Here is a 19,531-nt window from a genome sequence, read left to right as displayed (position 1 = left end):
GATGAAAGAGCGTTTGGACTGGACGCCGCACAGGGGAGCGTTTCATAGGAGGACGCGTTTCAGATGAACCGGGGCAGAAAACCAGGTGTTTAAGTGTGGGATGTCTCTGGAGGAGGTTTAAGCCTTGTATTTTATTTTGGGCAAAGTGACATACGTGTCACGTGATTCTGTGTCAGATGGACCACTTTGGCACGACGGTACATAAAATAATTCCCTCATGAATTATTGTTGAAAAATTACTACGCCAACATCAGCATTATTCTTCTTCTTCTTATTATTCATAAAAAACAACCTAAATATTCTGTTGTTTTTTCCTTTTCTTTCTTTTAACACCCTTTTAACAGAAGTACTCACTTCATTTCTTCCTTCTCTCAACCCTCCTAGACTCTGAGTCGTTCTTGTCTAGTTTGCAGAACCCCTCCCAGAACCCTGGACCTGACCGTGACCACGCGCCGCTCAGTCTGATCTCAGTTCAGATTTAACCCCAGACCCTTAACGAGTTCTCAAACCCTGTCTGACCGAGTCCACGTGTGAATACAGTTTTCCAATCGAGTGGGTGTGTTGATGACACTTCAGTCATGTGATCAGCACGAAACCAGAGCCACAAACACTACACACACTGTTGCATCACATCCTGCACACTTGACCTTCTGTAGGTTCCACCACATCTTACAGGTCACTGCTGCCTGGAGCGAGCGCCACGCCGGAGGTGTTCTCGTTTGTTTTCATCATACCAAAGTGGTCGTAGATTACTGATCGTACAGCTGGATGAAGAAGACGTGGATTACACTGGACGATGAACTGGAAAGTTTGAACAAACTGTTGTTGCTGTTGTTACAGTAGCTTCAATCTCCATCAGCTTCAAGCTAAACATGCGAGGCTGGCTCTTAATCCCGATGAAGTGACACGGGGGGAACAGATTGAGCCGCGTCAGCGACAGGAATGTCTGCCATATCAACCACGAGTTTGTCTCCTGAAGTGGATCATTAAGGACGGATCAGTTCGCGTTCGTGCTTGTTCATGTCAAAGTACAGCAGCCGAGAGCCAGGAACAGTCTGAGCAAACTGGATCGACTGGTCCGAGTTGCCAACTGTCCCTGGGTGTTTGTGTGTTTGTACCGGATGTCGTCCTCGTTGGCAAACATGATGACAGCGCGAGCGTTGGGCGTCTCCATCAGACGGAGGATGATCTTGTCGAACTCGCCAGGTCTCGGCTCACGAGGAATTTTCAGAGACTGAGCGATGCACACTCCACCTGAGAGGGGGGGGGGCAGACAGAGGGAGAGAGAGAGAGAGGGAGAGAGAGAGAGAGAGAACCTTTGAAATCATCACTTGAGTCTGTCTTCAGATCTCGTTATCCTCCACTGTCACACACACATCCGCACTTTGTTGTCAGGCCGGGACACCGTGGTGATGCTCCTCTGCAGATGATGTTGTTTGTCAAGAACAGTCAGGGAAGAAGGGGAATGTCACAATCTAAAAACTCAACATTTTCAATAAAACAACCCTCCTTCAAAGCCACAAATGAACCAGAGAGACCATCGAGGAATGGCGATGACACAGAGCTCCCACGAACCAGAAGAGAGTCGCAGAATTTTTGGACCCGAGGAACCAAGTTCTACGAGCGGAGTTTGTAAAATCCTGTTTTATGAGGCAGTTTGGGACCAAAGAGTTGTCGGACCTCCCTAAGAGGAACTTGGCACCAGTCGGTTCCTAGAATGGTTGCCCTGCTGCCAACAGAATTTTGTTGATGAAATTAATAAAAAATGCAGTTATGAATCCATGTAAAAACAGAGAACTAACGTTATTTTCCATGTGTTTTTTCTTATTCATTCTCAGTACTTCTCTTCTTTTCGTCTCCACTCAAATTAAACATTTGCTTCAAACAGGAAAAATGAAATGTTGCATGATCTCTCAGGTTCTGTTTTGATCACCTGGCGTCATCACGGCAACAAGCAGGGAGCCTGTCTGTCTGCGTGGACTGGAGGAGGTTTTAAACATGCAAGAGGTTCCTGGGCTCTGGAAACGTTTCTGTGGTTGAAAAGAGAAAATATTGAAACTCAAACATGAGAATAGCAGCAGGCTGGAGCTCTGCGAAAGATCATTATTGACCCTCCAACGAGGAGTGAGATAGAAACAGCGCTCAGCCAAGAATGCGCTCAGCGGGATTCTCTGGAGCGCTCAGCCACAGCTCACAGCCCCCATCATTGATGGAGCTGGCTCAGGTGTCATGGAGGTTTAACTTGGTTCAGCAGCTTTTCAAAGAAAGGTTTAAAGGTTGGTTTGAGCGAGCATGAAAGTAGTTTCACATGACGGCAACAGCGGGTTCATGTTCTTTCTTATGGTGCTGTGGTGTGACAGGTTCCTGCAATCACTTGTTTTCCCTGCAGACGTCAGTAATCAGAGTTCCTGTTTGCTCTCCATGTCCTCGCCACATCATTAAATCCTCACTGAGGACTCTGTGGCGGCAACACACACTTGAAGATTGTGAGACTGGTCCTGCAGCTTTGCCCCCGGGACGGATAATTGAGAGCAGTGGTGGAGTTTTGAAGATGAACTTTGTGCCTCCGCCATGAAGCGGAGTGAAGTACAGTCGAGGCGGCAGCAGACGGGAAGCTGCTCCGACTTAATTGGCTCTGAGAAAGATTTTTCTTTTCAGTTCAGCCGCAGAGACGATGCGACTCGCCGGCTGATTGTCTCAGGACATCTCGAGGGAGAGAGAGAGTCACAGCTGAAAATAATCCCGTCTGCTTGGTGTGACCTCGATTGTTTCAACAGTTTTTAAAGGACTGAGGGGAACCGTTAGAGAGGAAGCGATGCGGAGAAAGGAAGTTGCATCCCACCTTCCCCTCAGGTTCTCACTCTTGATCAACAGGCTGATGTCATGTTTCCAGTTCTAATTCAGTCAGGAATCTTTCCACTGATCTGAACTGTTTCCTCACAGCTCCATTACCTTCCTCACGACAGCCTTCATCTCACAGATCTCACTGTCTCCTCCTCAACCTGCAGTTTTGATTATGCAGATCAGCTGAACTCCAGCTGGGCTCATTTACATCCTCAGTCTCTATAAATACCCGGTAAATTGAACAATTGCAGTGACAAAGTTTGGCACCTCCAGCTGTAATTTGTGGCAAACTCAGTAAACATCTCCGTCAGTGTGAGCGCACGTGGAGACGCTCTCACTCAACCAAGCAGGAGGTTACGGTTTCCTCTCCTTCAAGCGAATCAAACGAGTTTTCTTCTGATTTTTCTGTCTGAAATGAGCGTTTGATGAAATCTCTGTGACATTATGAGATGAAGGAAGAGCGTTTTCCTCTTCTCTCCTCACTTTAACAGCCAAAGCTGGAGGATAAAGGTGACTGTCAGGAACAAACAGGCTTGGGTTTCATTCACAGCAGCAGATTCTAGACAACTATTGATCGGGCTTGAACACCAGAACCAGCGGCTCAAATTTACCTCCTGCCGCAACAGTGCCAGTCCTCCACTAAGACTTAATGCCCTGAAGCGGTTAACAGGTCAAAATTATAAGACTTGAAATAGACCTTCAGAGCATGTGACTGTTTTGTAGTTGAACTCTCCAGCCAGGCAAACCCTCTGGACCAGAACCTCTCCAGACCCCGAATCATTTTCAAAGGGTTGAAAATTCAGACTCAGGGGCTGGAGGCAGGGCAGAGGGAGGGAGGGCCAGCCTGGGCCTGGATGAAGTTTTATTCCTGTTCGATCTCTGGCTGCAGGGTGATGAATGGAGATAAAACACATTTAAGACCCTGCTGCCAATACCATCACCACACTGTCCGCAGTGGCGTGAGAGGCGGCCTGCAGCCCCTCCCTCAAGACACGGCCTCGTTCAGATGCTTTCAGAGTAAAATTGATTCCATTCTCAGCTCATTGCTGCATTACTCAGGTCCATCAGGCCGTCACGCTGGAGCTGCGGCGTCTTTCTCTTCTATGGCTCTTTTATTTGCGAGTGCCAGGATTGTGTTACTGAAGGTCAGGCTGCACACCTGACTGAGTCCATGTTTCTACTCTCCATTCAACCTGAGCGCTGGAGGGGCCATGGAGAAGACAACCCTCTACATGTTTTAAGGCCTCAAAATAGAACAATTTCCAGATTTTAAACCCGAATGTAGAGTTTCCCAAATTTAGCAATGTTAAGACCACAGGATGTACCTCGTTCCCTCAATTCAATTATTGACGCGATGACAGAGCTCGATTTGTGGGAACAGCTCGTCTTATTTTCATGAATTAACTGAAGCGAGGGGACAGGATATTGCTCCGCCGTGACGTCGTCAGACCGAGGGAGGGAGTTCTCGCTTGTGGCTCAGACAACCCAACCTTTTCTCTCTATGTCCTCGAGGTTTTCCTCTCTCTTTCTGGACGCTGCGTGGACACCTGAAGGATATCGCTCCACGAAAGCAGAGAATTCACCACAAGCAGAGCAACTGACCTGCCATCACAACAGAGGAAAAGGCCGGAGGTCGCCTGAGTCGGTTCGACCGATGACAAATTGCTGGTTGACAAGCCCCCGAGTGGAAAAGCGCAGCCTTCCCTTGACTCAGATGAGACTCTGAAGCCGCAGTGACGCGTGAGTCCTCTGTGCTTTGAACAGCTAAATGACTTCACCTATCGCTCCCGTTAATCCCCGCGCGGTGTTTACCGCTTCCTCCAAGTTTAAACTACATCCGTCCGTCCCATGAAGCACCCGAGAGCTGCTGCAGGCTGAAAACACCTCGTCTGTCTCCGCTGCAGCTCATCTGTATGCAAATGTGAGCGTACCGAGTGTGAGATAATGTTCACTTCGGTGTGAGCTGTTAATATTTAAGCCTGACATGTTTAGGTGAAGACGCTAACATGAGGGAGCAGACGGAATTCATCGCGCGCTGTAATGGCGCCTTGGGGGAACTTCAGAGACGACTCTCTGAATGTTGATGTTCGTGCCATGAAGAATTACCTGGGATGTCTTGTCGAGGAGCTGTTTGCTTTGCTGGGATGAGAAAAGGAAACATGGACGGAGGTGTAGGGTTTTTAGCGAACACTGTAAAGTCCCAAATCACACCTGGAGCTTTGATCAACCTCAACAAAAGCAGCATTAAACTTCCGATATGTGGTTTCTCTGTTATAAAGGCTGTCAGGGAGCTCCTGGTGGTCTTTGAACCTGAAAACAAAACTGCTAATAAAGTTTCGTTCTCCTCTCAGTAGCAGGTCCCGTGTCCCCGGGCCAAGAATATCTCTCATCTTAACAGTGAGGGAACATCTGTACCACATTCTAATCACCTTATTTGCTATATTTGGTCCCGAAAGTGGTTTATTGAATGACTTCTGTATCCTTTGTGCATGACAAACAATACACGTGTGAACGTTATTATACAAGATGATCATTTTTGGAATGAAGTCAGCAGGAGATGTTTTCTCTTAACCCAGCACGACTCCCAGCATGAGCCGGAAGAACCACCCACCTGCAAATGGAACATCAACAACATTGAACAGCTGGGCGCTGCTGAACTTTACGAGAGGACGTTTTTCGGGACTATTTTCACTGCTGGTTTAACACAGACGCGTCCCACGGGACACAGTGGGACGTGGGATCAGTCCGCATGTTTACACGCCGCTAGAAAAAAAAAGACTAAAATTGGAACCTTAATACTTTCCCTGCCAGCGATTTTTCAAAGTGTCCAACCACTGAAAGCTTTTGAACATTTTCACTAATCGGGTCAAAGCCCTCAGACTAGTTTGCACGATTATCAAAAAGCTGAACGTGTAAAGAGGAAGATCAAAGCCTCGGTTTTCATTTTAAAAACATGTTTCCTTGTAAGTGCATCAATTTTTTTGTCAAGACTTGAATGAAGGATGGTTTCGTTTTCAGACAAAAAGCTGAGAAAAAAATCATTTTGTAAAAGAAGGAATTCAAAGCATAAACTGATTCGATCTATGTATGTATTTATTTTGGGTTCTGCAACTACCCGGTGGGGCTGCAAGCCCCCCCCCGACAACAAGCTCATCTTCCTCCTCTGCCTGACTAAAGTGCTCCTTAGTGGGCCTGGTGCAGCACCACACGCCCCCGCCAGAACCGCAGCGTCTTCTGGTTTCTGGAGCTTTCTCCTTGCTTGTTTTTGGACCCAAACGTGCAGTACGCTGTCACAAGGTGATCACGGCGCCTGATACTGCACGACAAGCACAACTGGGAATGTTGGAAAGTCTTGGCAGGGGCGGACAAGAGCCAGACTGCTATCAAGTAAGTGTGGGCCTCGTGTTCTTCTCATGTTCCCGTGTTTAACAGTCAAGGCAGGAATCATCAAGGCAAACCAAATAATGCATTTGTAGTATATTTTTGAACAGCTTTGCTGTTGTAGGCCTTCAGTCTCCGTTAGCTTGAAGCTGAACGTAGGTGACTGGTTCTCTCTGCATCCCTGAGTCACAAAGAAGTATTGCAGGAGGGAAACGATAACATATTCATGAGCTTAAGCCACCTATTAGTAAGTGCTTGAAAGACAAACTACACTTTTAAGGGTAAAGAACAGCTTGAACTTCCCACCAGCCCCTGAAAATAAATCTGTTTCACTCAGCCGTGTCTCTTTATCAGTGATGATTAGTAAAAATGTGGTGACCTAACATTCAGTGTGTCTTTGGAGATCTCAGGTATGGCGAAGCATCGAGGCCCTGACCTTCACTCTCCCGGGTTCCATCAAATTCAGTGAACGGTGGCGCTGATTTCATCTCTGAACAACAGAGCAAAGCAACTCTGCTCACACTCTCCTAACAACAGAAGATTTGTATCTCTCCTGAAAAAGTTTACCTTGCTCTTATCTTGGCCCCCCATCTTTACACTGTATATCATCTTAGAACGCTGCGAAGCTGCTTTGATCCTCAGTGCTGCAGACACCTCCCAAAACTCAACATGGAGATCTGCATATCAAACAAGCTAACAGATTGATGCAACTTTCTGTCAAGTGGCGGGTTTGAAACGTTAAAGTTGAAAATGCATTCATGAAGAGAATAAAGGAAAGTCTCTTATGTGAGGCCCTGAGAGGTTTCCTCCTGCTCCGACTGCTGCAGCGAATCACGCCGGCTTCTCTGGAGGGGACGAACGTGAGACGGAGACTGTAAATGTGATGTAAATGTAAATGTGAGCATCTCACACGAACCTACATTCACGTTTAAGTGATGGTTGCCTTTGAATGTTGGGAGGAAATGTGGCTGAGGCAAAGGAGTTTTCTCAGCCTTTTTGAAAAATGTGTTTTCTGTCCACCAGACAGAAACCTTCTCTCACTGTTAGCTTAGCTGCAATGAAGGCTAGCAGCGAGGCAGAGGAGAACGCCATCTCAAAAGCCATCAAAGACACTTTTCTCTTTTTCCTGCTTTAACAGAACCAGTGTTGTGCTGAACTTTAACTTTGAAAAAAAAAAAACTGTTAAAATTACAGTATTTTAGTATTTGATGACACACTGAGACAACTGTCTCTGGTCCCCGCGGAGCTAGCGTTCATCGCTGCTAAGCTAACTGCCGGTCAGCAGTCTGGTGGAGGTCTGGAGGTCCGTAATACACCAGAGAGGAGAGAGGGGTCTTGATCTGCTTGTCTGACACTGAAACACACTGTCACAGGTGGGAACAGGTAAGGCAGGAAGCAACGCCGCAAACTGGAGCACGAAGGAAGTGCTCATCACGGCAGCCATGAAAGACGAAGGGAACGCAGAGAATTAAAAGCCCAAACATAGAGTGGACGCCAGCAAGAGTCCAGATCAGCTGCTGATGAACAGGCTGTCAGCTGCTGCAGATTTCTGGCTGGGCAGCGGGGGTGGATGACGTACATCGCCTGTACTTTGTCTCATTTATAATTTGCTTTTCCTTTCATGTATTTTCTCTTCTTATTTTTCTCTGCAATTATTTGTCAATCAGCTTTGGGGTGGCGGCTGGGCTATGTGTGTGTGTGTGTGTGTGTGTGTGTGTGTGTGTGTGCGTGTGCGGCTGTCTTCTTCCTTGTCTTACTTCTTTTGTGATTTTAGCATTCTCACAACTGTCACTTCCACTAACGTGACGAGTCGTCACTTCCATCCGGCTGCAGTTTTCCATCTCCACGTCACTGAGCTCTCATCCTCCCTAACAAGCCACGAGCAGGGGAAGTGCTGGTGTGGATATTTAGGGTTCCTCTGATTTGTGCTGGCTGAGTTATCCGGGAAACACAGTGCATCCTTGTGTCCTCACTTTAGTGCTGAACAGGTCACAGCAAACGTACATGTGTAGATAAATAGACACATATTTATGATGCACTTTTTGTGTCATCGTTTCAAGTGCATTATTTGTTCTGACGTCTTCGAAGGTGATGGACACTCCTCGGCTGGTGGACGGCTGTACGTGGGTGTGTGTTGCAAAGGATTAACAACTTTTAACATTGCATGATTCTGTATTTGGGAACATTTCCAGTATTTCCTCATGCAGCAAAAACCAGAGTGAAAAAAAAAAATCATTATGTACATTTCATTGACGATCTAAAATCAGATTCTAAATGTCATGAAATGTTCCATTATTGATCCGATCCAGGAGCGCCATGTGCAGCGTCAGACCTCAACAAAACCTGCGTGAGTTTGAACAAACTGAAAGAAACTTTGTTCCTTGAACACCAAAGTGGGCTGTGACGCGTCGCTGCCCGCCGGCGTGTCTGTTTGTCAGTTCAGGTTGTCAGGGACTTTAGTGAAATTGAGGTTCAGAGTAGATTTGTCACTGCTGCTGAGAGCACATGCCTCTGAACATAAAAGACTCCAGAGGAAAAACGACCAGAGACGTGACACCAGCTTTAACAATGCTCACTGACATCTTCAGCAGCCTGCAGGGAGCTTTAGCGCTCATGAATGATAACTATTTAAGAGATTAAAGTCTGTTTTTATTAATTCTTTTAAGAAAAGGTGGATAATGAGCTCCAGGTACCGATTTTCCATTTCAGAATAAGAGTGCCTGGAGTGTTTAGTGAACTCCTACGGTCCGGCAGCTTACGGTGGAGATGTTCCCCGCAGAGCTTAAACTAAATCCTCAGCCTGTTAGAGGCAGCAGGGATTTCCTTATCTGTTTCCTTGGAGATGGGGGCACATTCCCACATTATCATGTGTGTGTGTGTGTGTGAATGTGTGCGCATGCTGCACAGAGTAAATTGAACACGACAACATTTCATGCAGAGCCTGTTACCTGATTAGTTCCCACTTTGTCACCCAAAGTTAATTTAGTGGTTTTGAGCGCAGCAGGAGGAACCGGATTCTCCTCCTAGATTCTGTCTGCTGGAGAAACCCAGCGGAAGCAAAACCTCATTAAAATCATGTTGTGTATGTCCGTCTTCATTATTCCACATTTATCTGCCGCGGTCCGTTCCGGCAGCTCCAGAGCCACGGTCAGGTTCCGCCTCCCTCCTCGCCCTCCATCATACACGTAAACATGGAGATTATACAGCAACACTTTGCAAAAAGTTAAAAGGGTTTTTTGTGCCCGCTGCTAAAACGTTGCAGCTGAACATCATGAAGCCGCTCAAACACTGCAGCAGTTGAAGTCGCAGACACATCTAACATATAACTGCTTTTATATTTCACCCAGTCATGCCTTCAAACTATCAAAGTAATAAGAAGGAAAGGAAAAACACGTCTTGACAGTCAGATTTAACTGTTAATCGTATTATTGTCCCGTATGTGGATTATAGCGAATGGTTTGCTTGAGAGTTGATGAACCGTTTCAGACAGTTGAGCTTTTGTTTGCCGTCCGTCTCCGTTAGCTTCAAGCTAAACGCACATAGCTGGCTCTTCCTGCATTCTGCAAAGCAGAAATACAGGAGGGGAAAAAAGACCTTGGTGTGGTCAAAACACCTATTTGTGAGCACGAGAAAGCAAAAACAGTTTTTTGGATGACAACCACTTTAAACAAGTTGTTATGGAGGGCTTTTAATTTGAAAGTATGGCAGGATTAATCATGAACAGTTACCAAAAACGGGTTCTGTAAAGAAGAAAAAGAGCTGAACTTGTACTGATGGGATTAGCTCAGAGGAAATGTACTTTATGGGTTCATATCAACAACAAATTAAGAGCAGATCAGGAGGGCTTCTTTGGAAAATACAGTCAAATGTACTTAGAAAAGAGGGGAATTAGGAATTAAAGCCTCTTTCAAACACAGCCTTGGTTCTCTCTTCCTTTGAGCTAATTTGCTGCAGTTCCTTGACACAGGACACATCTGAACATGGCCGAAACCAGACTGCAGCTGAGGGCCGTGTCACACCAACAAGCTCTAATGTAGCGTCGGTTTAATGATGTGGATACAAATGAAGTGTATCAGAGGGACCAAAGAGAGGCAATAATACCATTTGCCTTCACTTTTCATTGAAGCACAGAAGAGTTCCATCAGCTGAAGTCAAAGGAAGAGCATTCAAAGACGCGCTCGCCTCTGGCGAAGCCTTTACATTGACCTTTTAATTAACAGGACACCATGGCAGCGAGTGTTTATCGCCATGGCATCCCCTACTCCTTCAACAAAAACTAAGTCAGAAGGAGGGTTGGAAAGAGAACACGTGCCCACTTGCCTCTTTCATTCCTGTCTTTGAATCACTGAACACAGAGCCATGAAAGGTTTCCTAGGAAACACATGAACAGCCTTGACTTGAAAGCCAGATGAGACAAGCAGAGCAGCGAGTCCACAACCAGCTCAGTCCACCTTCAAGCTAAAAGTCCTCCTGGACTCTTCACTGGTTTCTTCTACCTGCATTTACAGCAACAACACTCAGAACAACTACGACTTGGAGGAAGGCTAAAAAAACTAATTTCCCTGTGGGAATCAGTGAAGCTTTTCTAACTCTGAACGAGCGTTTTACTGCTACGAGCCGAGTATTTTCGCTGTTGAGGACTGTTGGTTCATGTGGCATCCACCGTGCCAGCGAGAGACATTATTACTCCAGCCTCACCACTAGATGTCACTAGATCCTACACACTGGACGTGAAACTCAGGGCTTCCACGTCTAGCTAGCATGCAGCTGGCAGTTTCAGGTTTCTTGTCCATCCGTCTCCTTCCTGTTCACACGGTATCTCTGGAACACTTCAGGAAATTCATTCACATCTGAGGCTCAAGGATGAAGAGAAAGGTTCTAGAGGTCAAGGGTCAAGGTCACTGTCATACGCACACAGCCTTTGCTATTTAAAATTTTTTTTTAGATTAGCTCTAGTATATACGGTTACTCCTGTTATATTTCCTGGTCTTTATTTTGTGCACTTGTTTATCTTTATATCACAGGTTTGCTTCTTAATTATAATGTTCTGATGCTCTACTGCTGAAACACCTGGACATTCCTCACTGTGGGGCCAATGAAAGGTTGCCGCACCGTATCTCATCTTGTGTTGGGTGAGGAGAGCTCATACATGCTCCATTTGCTGTAGTCTCGTCAGCAATGGATCATTACCGTCAGAGACACAGGACCTTCACACAACTAAAAATATCCATACAGCGGGGAGGAGAAGGCAGGACGGCTGCCCCATGAAAGGTCTTCTTTGAGTTTAACTCTGGGTTTCTTCCTGAGAGGAGCAGAAATGTTGGCTCAGACCCAGTGACCCACATATGAGGAGGCTTACAGCGTTCTGAACCCTCTGAAGAGTGCCAGAGGTAGGACAGGCTGCCAAATTAACAAAAAAAAAAGTGTACGAGTGTTCGTTTCACCTGCAGGACAGATTCAGGTGTTTATTCAGTTTTGGACACTGAAGCCATCAGCTGGTTGTTCAAAACCCTTTTATTGGACTGACTTTTCATAAAATGAACATCCCAAACGTTCAAGACGAGCCAAATGAGTTCAAACAATTCTCATTAGGCTCCAGGCCACCAGCTACATCGCTCTACGTTCCGCTCTAAATGGCGTTAACGTATGTAGCGACACTCCAGTGCTGCCAGAGGACGCACACTGAGCACGCTCTATCGGCAGAGCCGCGAGCTCCGGTTAGCTCTCTGCTATGAATGTGGTGGAATGAGCTGCCATATGAAGTGAGTCCGTATCTAACAACTGCATCCATCTAGCTAACGTCCTCGCTGACCTAAACTCTGCCACTTTTGACCATGAGAAGCAAAAAATGTAGCTGCTAACAACTGCAGGATCAGTTTTTACATTGATCCACATGATTCAACCCTATGAGATTATTTCACTGTTTTTTTTTAAAGCCTTTGCTTTTAAACTATTGTGCAACGGCTTGCTGACACTTCACCACACAGACACACGAGCGCTCTCATTGTTGGACAGGTGACATCATGTCGTAGAGTAGCCATGACCTCCCTGGCCTGGACCAGCCTTGTCCTTTCCTGCTCCGTGTGTCTACTCTGTGACTCTTCTTAAGTCTCTTTGCATGACTGTTACTGTTTTCTCAAAACTTTAACTAAAAACTTAATCTCCTGAACTCTCATCAAAAGGACTTCAGAGATTTAAAATAATTCAGATTTCCATTGATCATTGCTATCCTACTAATTAAAGCAGCACAAATCAGTTACAGAATCAGAGGAAAAAGAGATGTCTGGTTGTTGTTGGGGTTTTTTTGGGGGGGGGGGGGTCTGAAGTCAAAGATGAGACAGTGAATCTCTGCTGTCTAAATGTGAATTCCCATCAGCCACATGAAAGCATCTGAAGACCCCACCAACTTTTGCATCTGTTAGAAATATCAATCACAGAAAGTAAACTTTTCTCTCGCATTAAAATTCACTTTCGTTCAGGTTTTCAGTTTCACCTAATGAGCTAATTTAGAGCATCATTATAAGAGTAGTGAAGCAAATGAGGAGGACTGATAGCCCATATGTCTGCTGGCTCTGGTTCTGTCTCCCAGCCTGTCGCAACATCTGTCTACCCCGCTGATGAACGGGGGAGATGGGATGAATAAGAAGGAAGAAGACAGGATCACGCCAAAGTGTAATAGACCCAACGGACCCCCACAGCTGTGGTTCACAACCGTCTCTTCTCTGCAGCTCCACCTACTTGTAGTCCACAAACCAAGCCAAAGCTTTATTAGCAAAAATAATCATCTATTATAACTGTGTTAACCTTTGATTTTTCAACCCCTGTAAGCCCTCCAGAACCCCATGGCTCCAAAAAAATGGTCCTAAATTAAAAGCCCAACCCATTTTGGGTATCCAAGTGTAACAAACCGAGTGCCCACCTGGTCCTCCACTCACAAAGTGTTTTGTGGTTTTTCAATCAAATCTGGTCCCTGGCTAATTCTGCGCGCAGGACCGTTGTTACCATGGCGTTATCAACAGAGAAAAAGGCCAAGACCGTGCAACCAGACCAGGTAGCTGCTGAGCGACTCAAAAGGATTTTGTAGAAAGTGACGATCGCAGGGTCGATACGTGCGTGACTGGGATGAGAGCGGCTGCACAGGAAAACCACTGATGTCAAAACTGAGAGATGAAAGGCAACTGTGCAGTTTTATAGCCTTTTGTCACAAGTTTACACTTAATTAAACCTTTGCCAGATTTCTAAAAAATTCAGTTTGGTACACTTTAGACTTTTCCACTTAAACAGTATTTTCAGAACTGTTGCTGAGACTTGATTCCTCTCTTGGCTCATTAAACTTGTCTGCTGCCGTTGAAGGAAACCGAGAGGAGCTTCGTCATGCTGCTAACTGCAGTCCATTTAGCAGTCGAACAGCTAATAAGCACAATAACCCACTGGCATATTGAAATGTGGTGTCTCAGCTGACTGGAGGCAGTTTCAGCTTTTTTTTCTTTTTTTTTGATTGATTTTATTTGATTGATTTTATTGTATGGACCTGGCTGGTATGTCTAGTGTGGAGATGTGAGTGGCATGAGGGGATTGCTGAATTCCTGCCTGCAAAACAAATTTACCCTCGGGTACAAATAAAGAAACCTTGAACCTTGAACCTTGGTGGCATTCAGGGCCTCAGACTCTGGCTGCATATTGGAGCAGTGACTGAGGTGTGGTTTCACTCTGTTAGACATCGGTGTGAAGTGTTGCTGAAGAGTTGTAGTGTTACGGCTAGAGACTGGTGAGGTCACGCTGGCTTTGACCTCTGACCACCAACTTCTAATCAGTTCATCCTTCAGTCCAAAGTGGATTTGTTTGCCAAATGTAATGAACTTCCTTCAAGGGGTTCCTGAGCAAGATGCTGTCATATAATTGCTGAGCGATCACAGCCTCTTATCACCACTTTTGGAAAGGATTATTTTATCGTTACATCAAGGTCAAGTTAGAGTGAGGCACAATTATTGATTATCTATGAGATTAGCGTTGTGGAGGAGGTGCTTTAGCGTATCGCAGCAATGGTGGGTTTCTGATGGTGAACCCAGATGAGTCACGCTGGTTCCCTCATCCAAGAGCGAATGGGAATTTTTAACTGGAGGATGGAACCAGTAAATCAGCTCTGGTGAACAGAAGCTGATGATCTTCCAGGTTCAGTTCATCAAGATCATCTTCACTAATGAACCCTCTGATGATGCTGGACGCCTGCCTGCTGTTTAATGCAATGGTTAGCAGTGCTAAGCTAACGTTAGCCTATGAAGGAGCTACGCACCACAGGCCTGTTTAGCCAATTGTCAGCAACCAGCGACACACTAATATCTTAGAAATTCATGTAGTATATCTACTGAGATATTTTAAATGGCAGACGGCCCAGTGGAGCAGTGGTCCTCACTGTGGCCCCCCATCAAGAAGGTTGTGGGTGGAGCAGTGGTCCTCCCTGTGGCCCCCCAGCAAGAAGGTTGTGGGTGGAGCAGTGGTCCTCACTGTGGCCCCCCATCAAGAAGGTTGTGGGTGGAGCAGTGGTCCTCCCTGTGGCCCCCCAGCAAGAAGGTTGTGGGTGGAGCCCCGGCTGGAGCACGGGGTCTTTCTGGGTGAGTCTCCATGTTCTCCCTGTTCCTGCTGGGTTCTCTTTGGTACTCCAGCTTCCTCCACAGTCCAAAGACATCAAGAGGGACCAGGTTAATCCAGACTCTAAATTGACCGTAGGCGTGGCTGGGAGAGCCAATGGTTGTCTGTCTCTATGTGTTGGCCCTGCCATGGACTGGTGACCTGTCCAAGGGGAAGGCTGCTGGGATAGGCTCCACCCCCACCACCCTCAACAGGAGAAGAGCGAGAAGATGGATGGATTTTCAATGTTAGAATAAAATGCTAACTTTCTCATTGGGTTTAAGACTGTGGAAAATTAAATGTTTTATTTTCTCTTTTTGCTGCCCTTTGACTTCAACTTTCTATTTTTTTCTTTCTATTGGAGTCTAAGGTTTGGTGGCTTGTAAATGCTCTGTCAGCCTGCTGCCTTTCCATGGGAGATTTACCCTATGTGGGGCATTTCTTCAAGCTAATCATATGTTCACACACGTCCGTTCATCGGTGAAAACAGATCTGACTTTCAGACAGAAGTCGTGTTTCTCTAAACCTGCACTGTCTTTCAGTCACGTCACAAACACTCAGTGTGGAGCTCCGCGATGCCCTCTCAAGACCAGCTCCTACGGATGCGCTTTCGTTGGCTCGTACAGTGAAACCTGGTGTGTCTGCTCTCCTCCACCAGCAGACGTGTTCTCCTCATGTTTTAACAGGGATTAATGATTTTTCTTTTTTTTTCTCTTCGTTCCTCCTATGACAGACACACGGAACAACCTTGAGAAGAACCACACAGGTCCAAACAGAGTGATGAGCTGTTGCGGTGGATTTCATCACCCACTCCCACTGTGCGAGGACAGACCCACCCCATGCCATCCTGATGAAGTATTTGAAGTGCAGAAGATAACAAGCATCATGAATGTGACACTTACAGAACGCTGGCGGGGTTCCGACAAACAGCCAAAGTCTGTAGGAGTGCTGAAAGACTGAAGTAAACACCAGAGACCTCCTCTTTGATCAAGTCAGAAGGATGGTGTAGGAATCTCACATGACCTTGACGCGACCCTCACCTCAGGATTACAGAACCATATGGGCGGACTCGGCAGGCCTCCTCATCTCTGCATCAGAGAGGAGGCAGTATTTGTTGTGGTTGTCACTCCGCACGTCTCTTTCTTTGACCGACATCTGCCTGAAGAGGATTTCTTAAAATCAGGTCACCTGTCCAACAATGAGAGCAGGTATGTGTCTGATTCTTCTAAAAGTGACGACTCAGGTCATTTCACAGTAACGGGGGGGGGGGTCATGACCTCTGAACATTGCATGATGGTGGCTGGTTACATGGTGAGAAACATTATCAGTAGAAATCAATTGAAATCTCTTTAGTTGGGGACTCAAGCTTCCAGGGTGGTGGGTGTTGCAGTGATGGTTACTGTTGGTGACAGGACGGTAGCTGAAGGCAGGCTGTGGTGGTGCTGACGGGGTAGGGATGAGTCCTACAGCCCAGGAATAATTTAGCATCTGGTTCCCGTGTCTCATAGTCGATTGGTCTCTGGTTAAATGCTGAAATCAGGTCTGTGCTTCACACTTGCTGAAGATATTTTCACATGCTGCAAAATATACGTCAATAAATATCACACTCGGGTTTAAAAGTGTTTGTGAGCCTTAAATACGTGGGTTGCTAACAAGTATCTAAAGAGACTTGAGAGGTTGTGTACCACTTTTCCGCAAAAATTCAAAATCTAGTTAAAGCTGCTTCTGGTCCTGGGAGCCCATGGAGGTGCTCACCTTTAGGTGGACTGTCGGATCGGAGATACACAAAGACAGAACAGGTCTCATAATGTGATCCTCGTTTCAGGGTTTCTTGTGTCGCTGGGATGCTTCTGACGAGCTGCTCGTTTCCTGAACTACAAAATCTTGTTTTTGAGAGGCACTTAAGAGGAAAAACATCACATTTTCTTCATCTTTAGTGAGCAGCAGAAGAAGCACCTGCTTGTTTTTTATATCTCTGATGTAAATGTGGTGCAATAAAGTTTATTTTGTATTTCTAGAAACACCTTGGAGATTTTCTGCTTCACGTCAACAAAGTCAGATTGCTGTGTCGTTCTGAAAATAGAGGTCACTCCTCCCTCACAGCAGCTTCTTCAGATCTTCTGAGACAAACGTCCCAAAGGACGAGCTCTGTCCTGAGTGTCACATGCTCCTCACCTGTGTGTGACTGGCTGGTTTCTAATGGATGACGAGCATTTTTTATTTGTTTGGGGAAAGGTAAGCTGATGACTACAGATGAGTCATTTTACTCTGCTGACTGGAGGGAGGAAAGTTGGAGGCATCTCATGAAATATTCATCTCATACTTCTGCTGCTCCACAGACGAAAGGAGAATTAAATAAATGACAAGAAAATCTGGGAAAAGCTGGATTAATGGACGTGCAGGACTCGGACAACAAATAAACAAGAGGCATCTTGCTCTTTAACAGACAAAAGTAAATAACAGAACCGGGCATTTAACAGAGACAGGTGAGGACAGACTATTTATCCGCTGAGTGAGAGACAGAGAGTGTAAGGGATGAGGGACAGAGGGAATGATGGAGGAGGATGAGGAGCCCAGCAAAAGAAGAGAAAGAAAAGCAGATTATCTGAGGCGGGCTTTCACACTTTGGAAGACGCACAAAAAAAAAAAAAAAGAAGAAGACGGGAGTGTTTTTCCCCAGCGACTGATCCGACAGACCGTCAGCGAAAATACAACACCATCACTTCCCTGCTTTAATCTGCTGCAAACACACACGCGCACGCCACAAACACGCAGCACGCTGTAAAATATTTTATTAAAAGCCACATGAATGAGAGGAAAATCTGCTGCCAAGTTTCAAGTTTTTTTCCTTTCTTTTTATTAAAACATCAAGTGTTCCGTCTGAGGAGGAAAAATAATGAATCACATCATCAGCTGTTTTCTGTGGAGGACTCTCCTGTTCTGTCGACTGTTGCTTGGAAACGCGTAAGAAATATATAAATATAAATATCCATACACACATATTTATATACTCTCACACACACATTTTTGCTAATTTCCCCACTGAGGGACAAATAAAGGTTTATCTTATCTTATCTTACATATATGATCCATACATAATGTCACCCAATAAAGTTTCCTCATATTTCCTCCCGGAGATGACGAGAAGTAGAGGCGACAGAATCAGCCGTCTCAGCGATGAAGCGCCTCACAACAACGCATATTAGAAGTGACAAAGCTGTTGTTGACTCACTGTTTCCAGCAGTGAGTCAACAACAGTTGTTGCTCTCCCTGCATTTCAAACATCTGCAAAGTCCATGCCAAAAGGAGTTCCTGTCACCTGAGGAAGTCTCTACTCCTGAAGTGCCTGAGACACCTGGCTCGTAGTCCAGGGGGGTTCTAGAGACGGTTTGGTGAAAACTGTGTGTGACCACTGGGGGATGGGGAGAGCCTCAGGTAACCTGAAGTGATTCTCCACCTAAGAACCTAGAAAGACTGCTGCTGCTCACCATGGCTAACTTCTGCAGAGAGCACGGTTACCTCAAAGCAACGTCCTGATGATCTTGGACCAGAACACACAGAGGAACTGCAGGTTTTAGAAGCTGATTGGGTGAGACTGAACTATGGTAACTCTCCTTCCCCGTGCTACGCTGGCTGGTGTGGCTCTCAGCTCCTGATGCATCAAAGAGGAGAGAAGGATACTCATCCTCTTGTCTGGCTCTGAGAGGGATGAACAAGATGCATATTGCCCATAAAAGCTGCATGTTCCTTTGAGGGTTTTCAAACAAACCTTCCGAGGGGGTTCTGGGTTGATGGGTTCTGTGACCCACGCTCCCCCTCTCCACCGTGGTTCATGAATATCAACCCATAGGTTGTTGAATACATTTCTGTCCCCGTCGCATCAATCAAGAGGAAATATGGAAAGGTCACAACCAAGAGGCCAAATGAATTTTGGTCCAACAGAGCAACTGCAGAGCTGTCAGCTACGCAGGAATAATAACCCAAATAATGATGACGATAATTAACAGTAACAGTGGTGAAACAATTCTCAGGCCGCTAAAATAAGCACAGAAAGCATTTTCTCAGATCCATGTCCTGTTTAACCTCTTTTTCATTCCAACAGTTCCTTACTTGGCCAACTTTCTCCACCTGAGAGCAGAAACTCGAGTGTGCAGCGTGTGATGCAGCCACAGACAGACGAAGACGTTAAGTGAAAGCGGTTTTCCCCGCTGACAGCACGTCCCTGAACAGGGATTGAAGCCATTTCTCCTCCGGTGTGGCTCCTGCTGTTCTTTTCACTATGTTTCCCAAGAGGGTGAAAACAAAAACTTCATGAGAAAAAATGAGAGAAATAACTTCTTGAACTGAAACTCTGAACTTTCTAATGTTTCAGCTTCAAGTTTTATGCATTTCATGTCTTCTTCCTCTTCTTTTTCCCACTTTTAAACGTCATCTCATACTTGATGCTCAAGGGCTCATTTTCCAGAAACTGATTTAGTCAAATCAGCTTGCTAGCAGACCAGAGGGTCGCCTGCAGCGTCCAGGGCCTGACAACAAGGCCTCCTCAACCCTAAACGGCCACACGAGTGAACGACTCCCATCACGACATAAGTGCTTCAAATATGGCCGCTGTATGAGTGAAAAAAACAGAGGAAATCCTCTCAAGGTGTTCCTCAATTTGAGATGACAGTGACCTTGA

The 19,531-nt window shown here is 45.9% G+C and overlaps 1 protein-coding gene across 1 annotated transcript in view; it reads right to left on the bottom strand.

Moving 5' to 3' along the window:
- Window positions 1-19,531, bottom strand: part of LOC147259427 (metabotropic glutamate receptor 8-like) — a 95,814-nt gene that overhangs the window by 37,133 nt on the left and 39,150 nt on the right. The window contains exon 4 of the mRNA XM_086209809.1: window positions 1,119-1,254. Coding sequence (XP_086065935.1) covers window positions 1,119-1,254 — 136 coding nt within the window. The remainder of the gene's footprint in view (window positions 1-1,118; window positions 1,255-19,531) is intronic.

This window comes from Aulostomus chinensis, chromosome 7, assembly GCF_037954235.1.
Source record: "Aulostomus chinensis isolate RoL2024-O1b breed Wild chromosome 7, RoL_Achi_v1.0, whole genome shotgun sequence".
In the NCBI taxonomy this organism is placed as follows: domain Eukaryota; kingdom Metazoa; phylum Chordata; class Actinopteri; order Syngnathiformes; family Aulostomidae; genus Aulostomus; species Aulostomus chinensis.
This window is presented reverse-complemented; position numbering and strand designations above follow the sequence as displayed.